The sequence below is a fragment of the Xenia sp. Carnegie-2017 genome, unplaced genomic scaffold (genome assembly GCF_021976095.1).
Source record: "Xenia sp. Carnegie-2017 unplaced genomic scaffold, XeniaSp_v1 HiC_scaffold_2, whole genome shotgun sequence".
Taxonomy (NCBI): domain Eukaryota; kingdom Metazoa; phylum Cnidaria; class Anthozoa; order Malacalcyonacea; family Xeniidae; genus Xenia; species Xenia sp. Carnegie-2017.
The window spans coordinates 7,951,425-7,966,017 of NW_025813482.1; the positions used below are offsets into that span (position 1 = coordinate 7,951,425).

The following is a 14,593-nucleotide window of genomic DNA, read 5'->3' on the forward strand; positions in this document are numbered from 1 at the left end:
ATTCATTTGGTTATATTGCCTTGCTATGACATATCTACTTGCACTTCATCATTCTTGTATGAACAAAACACCAGATGTGGATACTCAGAGAACAAAATGCACTACCAACTGCTTATGAAATTTATTATTTAGGTGAAAACTGTGTTAATCATTCAAATTGTGTACTTATTTGCAAATATAGGAAAAACAAAACAAAGTGAAAAGAAGGGTAGAAGTATTAAAACTACAAATGAATTATAAACACCATTGGAAGCATAAGTGTTTTGATGATTATTTGCATTTTGCCCAATTCATGTATCAATACAACAAAATCAAAATGTGCTACAACTTTAGAAGTATTTGATGCAGTTGCACTTCAGAACATCACAAAAAGGTTACTTAAAGTACTTTCTATACAATATTTTTTGTTTTCATTTACCAAGCCTATGCAGACTTGAGTCTTTTTGAAATTTAATATGAAACTCAATTACAGAAAATCCGTAAATATCCAGAGATTTAATATTTACTTTTAAAGAAACAAGTAAAAATCCAACAATTGTGGCGAAAAAGCCATTGCCCATTGCATCATGAAAGAAGCAAAATAGCAATGATAACAAATAAGCTAACTTCTCTCGTGAACCGTGGAGATGAACTATGATATACTTTTTTGTATAGACTAAAGAGTTTAATCGATCAAACAAGTTCGACGTTGGTAAAAAAACGACGCACATCTGCATTCATACATGTGTAGCCGACATATAGCTCTTTCGTCGATAGTTATAAATGCATCCTCGTAGTAGCACATAACTGACAACCACAGTTGACTCGCTGTTATGAATTTGAGGTTTTTACCTTGATTTTCATCAAAAAATTGCTTGACGAATCCCAAATACACACATACATTTTCTTCACTCTTTCCTCAGGAGGGAGTGGGAAATTGTGAAATTTTCGGAAAAGCGATCAATTTCGGTAAATCTCAGCGGCAACGGACGAAATCCGCCATTTTTTTGGCGTCAGCAGATATCTAAGGCCGCGCTTGAGATAGCCGCTCCAGTTATTATTGAACTCAATGGATACAAGGAAGTGAATCAGAATGATCACGTGACGAGCCCATCCTTTACATTTGAATACACACGTCTACACTACAATACAACGAAAGACATAAATGAAGAAATATTTCATTATAAAACTGTGAATTTACGTTGTGGAACAAAGAAATTATGGTTGAAATGTAGAAATAGTCGTTTTGTGTCATTTGGTGAGTAAAATTTTACAAAACATTAATTTTAAAACATTATTGTTTAGCTACTCGTTATATTGTATCGCAGATTTTACTAACGTTTTATATTTGAACTTTGATATAAATTTTTCAGTTGGCCGTTGATTTATTGAATTTTAAAGTTTTGTAACTTATTTTTGTACCATTATTTTTCTTGGTTTTTAGTTTGAAGTTCAAACAAAGGCTTCACGATTAAAAACAAACATTCTTCATTAAAGTAAGTCAGAGTATTTATAACATTATATTCTAAATAAATTTCTTTTTGAAAATGGCTTCACCACCTAAAAAACTGAAGATTGAGGCAAATGGATCTCGTTTAAGTAAATTTTTGATAAATAAAGGAACACAAGCTTTGAAAACAACCTTGCAGTTTAATATAAATTTTCGCTCGTCAAACCTAAGCGATGAACTTAATGAATCCTCAAATAAAAGTACATTGGAATCCTTAAGACAAAGAAGGGTCATCAACAAAGAGCAATGGAACCTTCTTTACCCATCAACTGGTTTGCCAAACCTTGATAACTTTGATATTTCATTATTGACTGTCTTATTACGTAACATATGTGGTCTAACAGCGCCACATGGTGGATGGGATAATCTTCCTTCCTCTTCAGATACTTCAATTTCAGCAAATATTGCAAGAATAAAGTTTTATAGAAATAAAGTGTATGGCCACATAAGCACAACTAGTGTAGATGACGGTACGTTTGAGCGCTTGTGGGATGAAATCTCAAAAGCATTGGTTGGTCTGGGTATTCAACAAACTGAAATAGTTGAATTAAAGGAAGCTCCCCTTAGTCCCAATGAGGCAAATTATCTTGAAATGTTAAAAGAATGGTATGAAAAAGAGCAACAGTTAATCGATGTTGCTGAGAAAACCAACGAAAATGTAGAAGAATTAAAAAAAGATTTTGAAGCTATGAAAAATAAAGTAGAAGAAATTAAAGAAAGCATGCCAACAAAAGTTGATGTAGTAGAAATTAAACAAGAGATGGCAACAAAAGCTGATGTAACCAGAGTGAAAGAATTGATACAGGACAAAATATGCCCAGATCTCAAGAAGCTTGCAAAGTTTAAGTTTAACGGTCTTATAAACGATCTTAACAAGAAATACCTTGAAGGCACTAGACAATGGTTATTTGAAAAACTCGACACTTGGTTTAACGATAAAAGTGAAGATGCTTCTAATGTCCTGATTTTGATTGCCGGTCCTGGTGTTGGTAAAAGTGTATTTGCTGCTGAGGTGTGTCGACAATATTCTGAAAAGGAGAAACTTGCTGCTTGTCATTTCTGCAGGTATAATCGATCAGATGAAAGGAATCCTCGAATATTGATAGAATCATTGGCCTGTAGCATGTGTGATACAATATTAGATTTCAAATCTAAACTAAATGAAGAATTACAGAGAAACCATTCCAAAGAATCAATCGCCGATGCTTTCCGTGTTTTATTAAATAATCCATTGCATTCATTAAAAGATTATGAACCAATGCTTTTGGTTATTGATGCATTAGATGAAAGTCAAGTTGAGGGCAAAAGTGAATTATTGGAATTGATTACTGATGAATTCGGCCGACTACCTAAATGGATTAAAATCTTCATCACCAGTCGTCCAGAACTTCCTGTTCAAACAGAGTTGAAAGACATGAATCCTGTAGAAATAGAAACTCAACCTCATGATAGAAAGAACGAATACGATCTGTGCAAGTATTTAGAACATGAGTTGAAGAGTAATTTATTCATTGCTGAGAGATGGCACGAAGACAGTGATGACTCATTTGACAGGGATGACAGTGATTACAGTGATAATGATTACACGGCTTTTCATTTATTAGTTAAAAAATGCGAGGGTTCGTTTCTGTACGCTTACCACGCACAAGAGAGTTTAAAAAAAGAAAAAACTAAGCTAACTGTTGAGAATATTAAACAATTGGTTCCTACTGGCTTGAGTAAGTTCTACGCAGAACAATTCAAGAGATTAAATAAATCATTGAAAGAAATAATTTTATCAACACACAAAACCGTTATTTCCGACAAAAACTTTACGGAATGTCTTGAAGTGTTGGTGACTTATCAAAGTATTTTGCCTTTGTCTTTTCTTTTTCAATGTTTAGGTTTTTCTGATGATATGAAGTTTAAAGATCGTATTAAAATACATGAAGTGCTATCGCAATTTTTTCCAATTTACGATGATTATTTGACCGTGTATCACAAGTCTCTCATTGATTGGTTGAAATCAGATGGTTATGAAGAGCACGAGTTCACAGTTGATCCTAAAAATGGTCATAAGTTCTTATGGCATGCTTGTGAGAAAGTATTTGAACAAATTAAGAAGATGAACATTTTTAAAGATCAGATGAACACTGCTATGATTAAGTATGCTTTGGAGAATGGAATCTATCATATGTTACAATGTGGCGAAAATGTTGACTTTAGCTGGATAATAGATGTCAAAGTGTTTTGTGTGAAGTTAATGGTTGTGAAAGACAAGTACATGGATACCATTTGGTCTGAATTGCATGAAATCATTACGACACTACCAAATTTCTTGAGAAAAGATGTACTTAAGGAACAACTATTTCATTTGCTTATGACAGTAAGATATGCGTCAAAATTAGATATTAGCTTATTTTATTTACAAATTATTGCAAACGCAATTGATAGCAAAAACGAAAGAAGATTATTGGCAAGGGATTTATTAAAACAAGGAAAGTTTTCTTGGTTTGAGGATTTAGAATTAACATATTTAACAAACCGTTATCATTTGACTGTCTCCTTGCGTGCTAACGTTACATCTCTTTGTGTGTCGTCCAATGAAGAACTTCTTGCTGTAGGATATGAAAATGGTCAAATATCTATTTTTGAGCTTCCAGAATTCAAACAACGATGCACTCTCGGCACTGCACTCGATGATTTATTTGTACCTAGAAACATCTGTTGTTGCTCCTTTTCACCTACCGGAAATAGACTGGTAACTAGTGATAGATCTACTGAAGTAAAGTTGTGGGATGTCAACAATGGACGTTTGTTGTTATGTTTACAGTCAGATGGTGTCGTTAATCGTTGCTCTTTCTCAAATTCTGGTTTGTTTATTGCAGCAAAATATTATGAATTTTTTCCTAAAGATGTGTCCACTGCATGGAATTCATTAACTTTGCAAAGAATTGATCGACGCTGCGTTGTTGATCACCAAAAACTACAATGCACTGATAAATGTTCAGAGTTCCTTGGTGCAGAATTCGTCGAGACTTTGTATGTTTTTGAATTCCCAAAGGCAATCGATATTATTTACCAACCCTTACCTTCAATGATAACACACCATTATCGTGATTGTATTCTTTCTTATACAAGCCATTATCTAACGTTTTTTGAAATCACTCAGTTGCGACGATCATTGGGAAATCATGGAGAAATCGAGTTTTGTTTACCATTCGTTGGGTGTTCATGTATTTATAGGTATCGTAACAAAGTCCATCCCATCTCGTTTAAGGAATTTTACGTTGTGCCGTATTTTTCCAAGCTGAATATTTTCAAAACTGATCATCTTTTGAAATCTTCATTTATTTCTGAGGAATTGGAAATTAAATGTTGTTGTTTTTCACCGGATGGATCTTTTTTTGCTGCTTTCGCTGTTGGTGACCACGTCAACATTTATATTTGGAGCATTGAACGTTGCACTATTATTCAAACTGTACCAATGAAACTGAAGAATGCATTAGGATGTTGGTGGTCGGATGGTTTACTGTGGATATGGGATGGTTCTGATCATCTTATGAAGATATCAGCTTCGTCTGAAAATTTTGTAGATTCTACTCAAGCAAAGCATGTTAACATTGGATTTAAACCTAACAAAATCTTGACATTTGGTGATGTCTTAGTTTGTATTGACGAACAAGATTTTGTTCAAGTTGTTAGAATTGCCAAGGGTGAGATACAATACAACGAAAGATTTCCTCTCAATGGTTTTCAAATTAAAGCAGCAGCTGTATCCCCTGATAATTCTATTATTTTAACTGTAAACAAAACAGAATACACATTATGGAAATGGGGAAATAACAACAATGTACTTTACTTGAAGCCTTGGCACACTGCAGAAATACCCATAACAGCTGTCATTGAAAAATTTGTTCCACAACAGGTAACTGTAAATGATCTAGAGTTCAACTGCTGTATAAGTGATAGTAAACAAGCAGTTATAACATTTTCCGCACGCTTCGAATGTATGGGCATTTATTTAATTAATTTTCATGTGAATGGTGATGTGAATGCAATTTTGCATGATGTCAGTGTCCATTTATTGGACTCCAACCCAATCGTACACAAATCTTATTGCATTGGAGTGCTTGAAGATAGGTCATTGGTTGCTGTAGATTTAAGGAGTTGTGAAGAGTGCGCTAAATCTGTCCAAATAGATTATTTAATGTCTAATATAACTATGCATTCCAATACAGGAACTTTAGCTATTGTTGACAGCTCAAATTGCAGAATTCAATTTTTAAAACTTAATGTTCCTGAATAAATACATGAACTCAAACTTTAATAGTTTATGCAAAAACCTGTTGAGAAAATGCACATAGATGTTGATGGTCGTAAGGATGATTGCTTGTTTCCACCTACTATAGTTTTCTACAGAAGAAGTATACTTATTCTACCTGGCAATCTTTAAGAAATTATCTATATTTACCAAAAATAAATTTGGACCAATTTTGCAAAAGATCTTTTAAATTTATCGGCACTATTTCTTGGAATGTCTTACCTCCTGCTATTAAAGAATGTAAAATATTATCTATGTTTTGCAATAATCTGAAACGATGTATAATTGCTTTTTATAACACAAATGACTTGTATTTAAAAAGAGCGCTTCTATAGTAATTGATCATGAATATTTGTTTATCCTTTCTAAGATTTTACTTGTAATCTTCCTAAATGAATTGTCATTTAAACAGGGCATCCTCTAGATTAGACTACTACTGTAAGATGCTCTGTCAAACTTATTATTATGTATTGTACCTCTGAACAAATTTCATGTTGATGAATTACTTTTTAATAAAAATTTATGGTTAGATAATTTGGTTATTTTTATTTAACAAAAAGATAACATTTAACCGTTGTCTATACAGTTATAGATACACTGGTATGACGTCATTGTGATAAAAATTGAGTGGCCACGAGCCGCCGTGGTAAATCAATGTTTGAAAACCGGGTTTTTCTTTTCTTTTTGCTCAAATGCGTCCAATGCTTCAACTAGGCATTCTTAATTTCTTTATTTGCCCACTCAGGGATATATTCTGGTAAGTATTCAAATAAATTCTCCGTTCGTTTGTCATTTAAAAACCAGAAATTTTCTGTGACCTCAATTCCGTATATCTGTCCTCTTATAGATCATAGCTCTCGACCAATGAAATTGCTCAATTTCTTCCGGTTATTTTATAATATTATAAATTAGACGTTCACTACAAAGAAATGAATAAATGTTAACAACTCATTCATTGTGAGTCATTTGATAATATGGTGGTGTTGTAGATGAAGATTATTTTGATGACATTATACAGTGACTTTCTTTAGACATGCTTTCAAGAACTGTAAATACAATTTAATATCGTGGAAATAGGTTTTGTATGCTGTTAAAAATTCACATGTATAAAAACACCATTTGGGTTTTATGGTCATTAGTTGAAAAATGTGAGAGATCATTTTTGTACGTTTATTATGTACAAATGACCTTAAAGACAGAAAATGTTATATGCTGTCAACAATTCCCGTATGTAAGAACATCATGCCGTCATGTCAATAACTGAGATGAAAATAAATAAAACTTACGATGTCGACATAAGTTCTTTTGAATTGAGGAATTAAATTATGTTGAATAATATTTTCTTGATCAAAATATTGAAGAATATTAATTCTCACTTTCTGTCTTCAACGGTTGAAATAAAATTTATCATCATGATATTGGGGTTGATACAACGTTAAATGAACAGTTTCAATTTGTGACAATTGTAAACATAACAAGAAACATTTTACCTATTATAAATATTAAAGCTCAGCAAAATACTTTTAAAAGAGCCATTCAAAAATGACGTATAAAAAGGAATATTTATTTAGTAGCGTAACGTTTTGTCTTAACTCTCAAGATATCATTAAACAATATTAAATTACAAGTATAGAGGGTTATATATATAATAGCTATTTACATAATATTAAATTACATGGTGGGATGAAAACGTGTTAGTAAATGTTGGATAAGATGGTATGACGTGGGATGAGTAGAAATCACAAAAGAAACAAAAACACACACAATCATAAAGTATACAGACATGGAGTTTCCTTGTGAATTCATTTATCCTTGGGCTTTAATATTTATAATAAGAATTCGCTTTCCGCCCGGTATATCCCTGTTCACTATTCTGAAGAAACATATTACTAATGATCTTAAAGATCCTTGTGTTTTAAACCCTCCACAGATTTTCAAAGTTTTTACGTTTTTCTTACTGTGCAAAAGTTCGGCTTAGGCTGTGTTTGCACTATACACAGGATTTGCTCATCACGACATCTTCATTTGTTTTAAAGTTGTAACGGTTTGGGGTAGATGCTTATTAAGTTAGTAGATTTAGTCAATTTAATTTTGTTTTTGACATTGAACGATATCAATGATTTTAATACATAGAAAATTTAACCTGTAACAATAGCATTTCGGTATAGTGTAAACGGAGCCTTATTATAAATGTAGAACTTTACACGTGCAAAGACAAAAGAAAATAATGTAAAATTCCTCATTATCATTTGTTTTAAATGCTTTCAGCACATGCAAGGTTCGATGTTTCAAACGGACGTAAAAGTTTTAATACAATGTATTTCTTTTGTTCAATAATTTTGTTTAATTATTGTATCTTCGAAAGGTGAAGAGCCAATCGAAATGAAAATTGGTTATCATTATTTAAAGCATGGCCAAAGCCATTCGGCCAATCAGCATCCTGTAGTTTGATGTTCTATATCTCATAGTTCCTACAAATCATGAATTGGTATGAGCTTCTTTAAGGCTCTAAGAAAATGCACAAATGGAGGGAAAACAATGGAATACAATAGCTCATTAGTATTCTCTAAATCTCATTAGTATTCCCTATATAGAGAATACTAATTCGGATATTGTTTTCTGTTTTTTATTTCTTTATATGTATTCTCTAAATAGAAAATACTAATGACTGTAGTAACCCTACAGTGCACATCTAACAAACAAATAAAATCTAAGACGTTTATAACATATTATTGTGAAGTAAACAGATTCATATTGCTCACAAATTTAAAAAGAAAATAACTCTTACAAACAAATCAGAAAAATTTAATATTGCACTCAAAATTAATAACGAACACATGTACTCTATCACTTAAAATGAAACGACATACGTGTTTCCCCCATGTCCAAAACGAAAAAAGTCTTTGTTTCTTGTGTATTTGCATGCACTGCTACCACATTTTTGTTTCTTCTCGTCTACCTTCGCTTTCTTTGGACTTGAAACGTTGACTGCAGAAGGTGGTTGAAGTGCATTTGCAATCTGACATTCTAACAAGTCCAACTCACTAAGTTCACTCGTGTCTTTAAGTGCACAGATTAAAATATACGACGTTAAAACTACTGCGTAAGAATTTTAGGTAAACTTGACCAACAATATAGTCGCATTGGTTCAATCCATTGGATTAATGTCAACGACCAGAAGATTGAGCAATTTTGGATTGACGTCATTAATCATGTTGATGCTTCTGGGGATCACGATTTTCAAGAGTTGAGAAGCCTTGCACTTTCTATTTTGGCTCTTCCTTTTAGCAACGCAGCAGTTGAAAGAGCATTTTCTTTGATGGCTTTGCTAAAATCCAAACTAAGAAATCGAATGGGACAGTCGCTACTAGAGAATCTCTTGCACGTGAAACCATTTATGGCAACGCAAAAAATTTGCTGCAACAATTTCACTCCTTGGCCTCAAATGATATCTAGGTTTACTTCAGAAATGTATGAAAGTACAGAAGACGTGAACGATGCTATATACGATATCAATGTGTAGTTTGGTTTAAATTAAATATTTTCAACAGACTTGGGCTAGTTTTACTTGTTTTGATGCAAATTTGGGCTATTTCTTGCAAAATATAATTGGGTTTATTTATGGGCTACTTTTAAAGGTAGCTCGGGCGGGTTTGCAGGCTACCCATCTAGCAACACTGCCTCCAGGTCTTATAGAACTCAATGGTTGAATATACTCAGCAAGAAAATGGATGAGATACATGTCTCAAGAGAGGTCTCAAGTCAGAATTTGGCATCTACAGCAAAGAAAAAGACGCGGTTTTACAAAGTGCCATCAGGTCAGCCACGTACAACGTTGTGCTTCAAGTTTCTTTGCGGATCACAACGTTTCTGTTAAATGGCTTCATACTTAGGTTCATATCTCGTGAAATTCTGGGTCTTGTCAATGTTAGACTAGCCCTATTATACACAACCATACTATTCATGTCAAGAGAGGCTTTTAGAAAAACATTTTTGAGCCAATCTGCAAAAAGTGACCAGACAAAATGGAATGAAGTGGTCACTCTAGTTTGGCTGACCATTCCATTGGGATGTGTAGCTTTTTGTGCTTTTGGATTCATATGGTTGAATTGGTTGGACTTGCCTGTTGGGAAGTTTGCTGATCACTATTCATTTTCTGTTGTAATCTTTGGAGTTTGTGCTATCCTTGAACTTTCTGCAGAACCTCTTTGGATTGTTTTTCAATGTCACCTGTTTGTCCGCCTTAAAGTGTTAATTGAAGGAATTTCCATCTTGCTACGTTGTTTAACAGCAGTTTTGCTTGTCTATTTTATCCCATCTTTGGGTCTTTTAACATTTTGCATTGCTCAATTTATGCAATCATTAGCTTATTTTCTTTTTTACTATACATATTTCTTTTTCTTAATATCAAAAAAGAGATGTTTGAGTGAAAGGAATTTCATTTCCAGTCATTCAGTTCTATCTTGCCTTCATTAACACAAAGCGAAGCAATGAATTGCTTTCATTGACATGGAGCTTTTTTAAACAATCATTGCTGAAGCAATTGTTAACTGAAGGTGAAAGGTACATTATGACATTATTTAATGCACTAAACTTGGCACAACAAGGTCTTTATGATGTCATAAATAATTTGGGTTCACTGGCTGCAAGATTCATTTTTCTTCCAGTAGAGGAAAGTTACTATTTATTTTTTACCCAGACTTTGGTCAGAGATAAACCAGCTGAAAAGCAGTCACAACATTCTTTGCATCTTGCTGCATTGACTTTGGAATGTGTGTTGAAATTTGTTTTATTGGTTGGCCTTACAATAGTTGTTTTTGGCTTTTCATACTCGTTTCTTGCCTTGGATATCTATGGTGGACCAGTTTTGAGCTCAGGAGAAGGTACTAAGTACAAAACTAAAAGAAAGTTTCCCCCTAGCTACATAAATTTTCATAAATAAAGAAAGTTTCCCCCTGGCTACATAAATTATCATAAATAAAGAAAGTTTCCCCCTAGCTACATGAATTATCATAGATACTAAATGAATGAATCCCAGCAAGCCTCTAAAATCGCAATTGCCAAACCTCATTCTTTACATGGGCAATTAAGAAATTACTTCATGTCCTGTATTGTAAGGGCTTTGCTAAATAACCTGGAATTCATTTACTTAGAATTTGTAGCAATAATTTTCAGGGAGGAAATTTTGTTTTGTTAAATTTCAATAATAGTGTCAGTGGCATTTTTCAGTTTCTTATAGTTTTGAAATCCAGAACTAATTATCATTAGGAATTTTCAATAAACATTGCTTGTAATAAGTGCTTGATGAGAAGTAGAAAATATGGTGGTAGTTCTCATATTTTCTTGTTTTTCGACACATTTTCCTGTTGAAAGACAAAAGCCAAGGTGCCATAAGCAAAGGTGGTATTAGGCACTGACAGATTTTGATTATGCCTTGTTTCAATTGCTATTTAATAGAGATTTTGAAATAAATTGAATCAGGACTGGCATATGATCATATTGTAACTTAAATTAACTTAACATTAACTAAACTTAGGGAAGTTTTTTCTGATGAATCAACCTCAAAACAAAATATTATTAATCAAAGATAAAACACGCAAGACATAGCAATGAGTTAAAGTTGAAGACGTACATTAGCGCTTGAACAGTGTAAGTAAAACAAATTAAAAAGCAAAACTTAAAAGACACAAACAGTTAGGTTTATAAGACAACTGCATTTGCCATTGTTAAAACATACTGTTGCTGTTCCTTTTTCCAGTGATTTGTGCAATTTCAATTATATCCTTTATAGTAAGACGGTTATCAAGAAAACTAAAGTTTTGGTGTGTTTGGTTTTTAAACTTGAATTCTTACGCATGACTTTTATGTTTCACTGTTCAGTTACCAATAGTAGATTAATAGTAGATTGATTCATACTTTACTAAAAGTATGATGACACTTAAGTGCTGAAAAAAGTATTATGTAACAGGGACCGCGGATGAATGATAATTGGGGGAGGGGGGAGGGGCAAATTCATACATTCATATGTTTTAATCTGTTTTAATCCATAGTCACAATCAGTAGGAATCAACAGATTAAAACATGCATGTATGAATGTAGGCTCCCTCAAATATCAAATTCCACGGTCCCTGTGTAAGCTTGCGTGAACTTGTATTGTGATAGTTTGTATTTATTTCTCAACATTTTCACGACAGCACCATCCAACCTCCTCTAATATTTAAACCCTCATTTTGTCTCACGTTCCCTTTTCACCAGCTCAGTTTTTTTGCACCACCCGTGTGAAAATATGAAAATCTGTTCATGGTATTATTGAGGAGTAAGAATTAGTGATGTATTATGAACTACTTCATGTAAAATAACAATCTTAATTCCTTTGTTAGGTCCCATGCAACTAAAATGGCATTGCTTGTACATCCTTGTCATTGCGATAAATGGTATAACTGAATGCTTCATGTTTGCAACCATGCCTCAAACAGCTGTTGATGAATATAACCAAAAGATGTTGATTTTTTCAATCATGTTTCTCTTGTCCTCTTTCGTTTTTACGTATTTTGGAGCGGTTGGTTTTATTCTCGCCAACTGTTTGAACATGTCCTTACGTATTTTTCACAGGTCAGTGACTACTTTAAAAATTGTTGCTATTATTACGTGCTCAACAACTGAATGTGTTGCTAAGTCTATTTGCTTTAATAACTCAAGTATGTGTTGTTCAATGTAGTGTATTTGTTGGACAAAAAATGCTAAAACCACCTTAAGTAGAATCTACTTTCCACTTACACCTCGCACTGCAGTAACAGATTTCATCATTACATGTATCTTTTCCTGCTCTCTTTGTGTAAGCTAAAGTCTTAAGAATCGTACTTACATAATTTCAGAATAAAAAGCAGTTACAACTTTCCAACAGTGTTATGTATGTATTCGTATGTTAGTTATATTGTGGTTATAACCAGTTATATACCATTCGTATGTTAGTTATATAACGTAGTATGTTAGTTATATGTGTATGTATGTATTCTCATACTGATTATGTATATTATACTTCTATAGCATCATCTACATAAACAAATACTTTCTCGGAACAAACCATACACCATTAAAAGCTCTTCAGTTATCTAAACCAGTCGTGCTATCTTACGCTTTTTCATTCATCGTAACTTACATCTCTGAGTCATTTTTCTGTTGTTCTTATGGCTGGTTTTGGCGTTTTTGTCATGTCGCTGTTGGTGGAATTTGCTTGCTGATTGTTGCCTTTACTGTTTATCGCTCGGAGGAAAAACTCGTACAGTTTGTAAAAGAAAGATTTTTTACCAAAACAGCCAAATCCGAATGAAATATTGTTAGTTTGTTGGATAGTGCTGCAAGTTTATGCATTAGAAACAATCGCTATTTTTTCATTCGATACAAAAACCCTCAATCTCTTAGACTAGATAAATAATATAGTCGTTGTTTTGATTTTAAAATTTTCAGTGCCAATAGAAATCTTGAGCATGTTTCCCTAATAGCGACACGATAAGACAAATTTTGAATGCGAAAAATCCGTTTTCGGTCTATTCCTCCCGATACCCTGGATCAGGAAGGGCTTACAGCGTCGCATGTTGACGTTTTGGTGAGATATTTGGACTCCTGCTACGCTATCCTACTTGGTGATGCCAATAGCAAGCTTCAGCCCATCAGACGATCGTGGTAAACAGGGAAAGAAAGTGCCCTCGCGACCTACGTCTGGGCTCCTAAGCCAGTGCAACTTAATGATCCTCTGGAATTGGACATCTACTAGCAAGTATTTAGCATGTTGTATACAGTTAAATATACACGCTTGCCCAGATGATTAATTTGCGACTAAGCGAGCTAATTACGGCTAATTACCACAAAAATAGTGCAAACTCATTCAGTGCTTGTAGATCCAGTACGTCATTGATATGAATTGACGCGACTGGACGCCATTATGATAAACTGAAACAATTATTTAAGTCGACTGAGCATGCACAGATGATGTCTTCGATAGTATGTGATGAAGATCAAATTAGCCAATTTAATTACTGCAAAAGCTGTACGTACAACTGTACATGTGTAAAAGCAAAGTAAGCAACTCATAACCATTGACATTACACTGTGGACAACAAGAAAATTGCTTACTAAAACTGCGGTTATGTAGACTGTATAGCTTGTGAGAGGTTTAACTAAAAATGTTTTCATTGCTCATGAAGTCAATAGATGTTCACTTCATAATACATCATTTAAAATTAAATGGGAGTTACTGGAGGAATGAAATTAATGTATGAAACATATCTTTATATCAAAGCCATCATCAGAGAATCATATTCTTATATGTGTAACTTTTTTGGGCATTGCAGTTTTAATAGCACTGTTACATATGCAAAATGTATATTCGATGTTTTCATAAAGACATGTGTTATGTGTTGTATGGAAATGATGCTTGTTACACTACTGAGTAGAACACTAATTCGTCGGTGGAATTAGCCTAGTGACTCAGGCATTTTGGCATAGAAATAGTCAAAAGGTCAGTTTCTAAAGCCAAAAGGCCTCCTTTATAAGTTATTTCAACTTCCCAGGCGCTGAAAAGGTTTTTGTGCTTGTAACAAAGTTATGTAATAAACATGTCTGTAACAACCTGACAATATTCTTTAGGCGATAAGCGTATAAGCGTATACGCGACGTAAAAATTAATAACATGACAATACGTCATTTATTTTGTGCAATCTGTATTCAAAAATACTTTACCTGATCAGGTCCCAGGAAGATAAACTGATAAATAGAAAAAATACGTTGGGTTTCATTACTGA

The 14,593-nt window shown here is 33.4% G+C and overlaps 2 protein-coding genes across 2 annotated transcripts; both read left to right on the forward strand.

Annotated features, from left to right (window-relative positions):
* The first annotated feature begins 1,013 nt into the window (after positions 1–1,013).
* LOC124439724 lies at positions 1,014–6,323 on the forward strand. The gene is made up of 2 exons (XM_046990004.1): positions 1,014–1,237; positions 1,424–6,323. Exon 2 carries the CDS (start codon positions 1,527–1,529, stop codon positions 5,775–5,777), a length of 4,251 nt encoding a protein of 1,416 aa, XP_046845960.1. The 5' UTR covers positions 1,014–1,237; positions 1,424–1,526; the 3' UTR covers positions 5,778–6,323.
* A 3,207-nt stretch (positions 6,324–9,530) lies between these two features.
* On the forward strand, positions 9,531–14,495 carry LOC124439727 (protein RFT1 homolog). Its single transcript, XM_046990007.1, has 4 exons — positions 9,531–9,610; positions 10,492–10,675; positions 12,173–12,404; positions 12,840–14,495. Exons 1-4 carry the CDS (start codon positions 9,533–9,535, stop codon positions 13,120–13,122), a joined length of 777 nt encoding a protein of 258 aa, XP_046845963.1. The 5' UTR covers positions 9,531–9,532; the 3' UTR covers positions 13,123–14,495.
* Positions 14,496–14,593: the final 98 nt, after the last annotated feature.

Coding starts and splice junctions, on each gene's coding strand:
- LOC124439727 (XM_046990007.1), top strand. CDS start 9,533: ATGTCTCAAGAGAGGTCTCAAGTCAGAATTTGGCATCTACAGCAAAGA. Junction 9,611..10,491: donor GTTTTACAAAGTGCCATCAG/GTCAGCCACGTA, acceptor TTTTTTACCCAG/ACTTTGGTCAGAGATAAACC. Junction 12,405..12,839: donor TCCTTACGTATTTTTCACAG/GTCAGTGACTAC, acceptor ATACTTCTATAG/CATCATCTACATAAACAAAT.
- LOC124439724 (XM_046990004.1), top strand. CDS start 1,527: ATGGCTTCACCACCTAAAAAACTGAAGATTGAGGCAAATGGATCTCGT.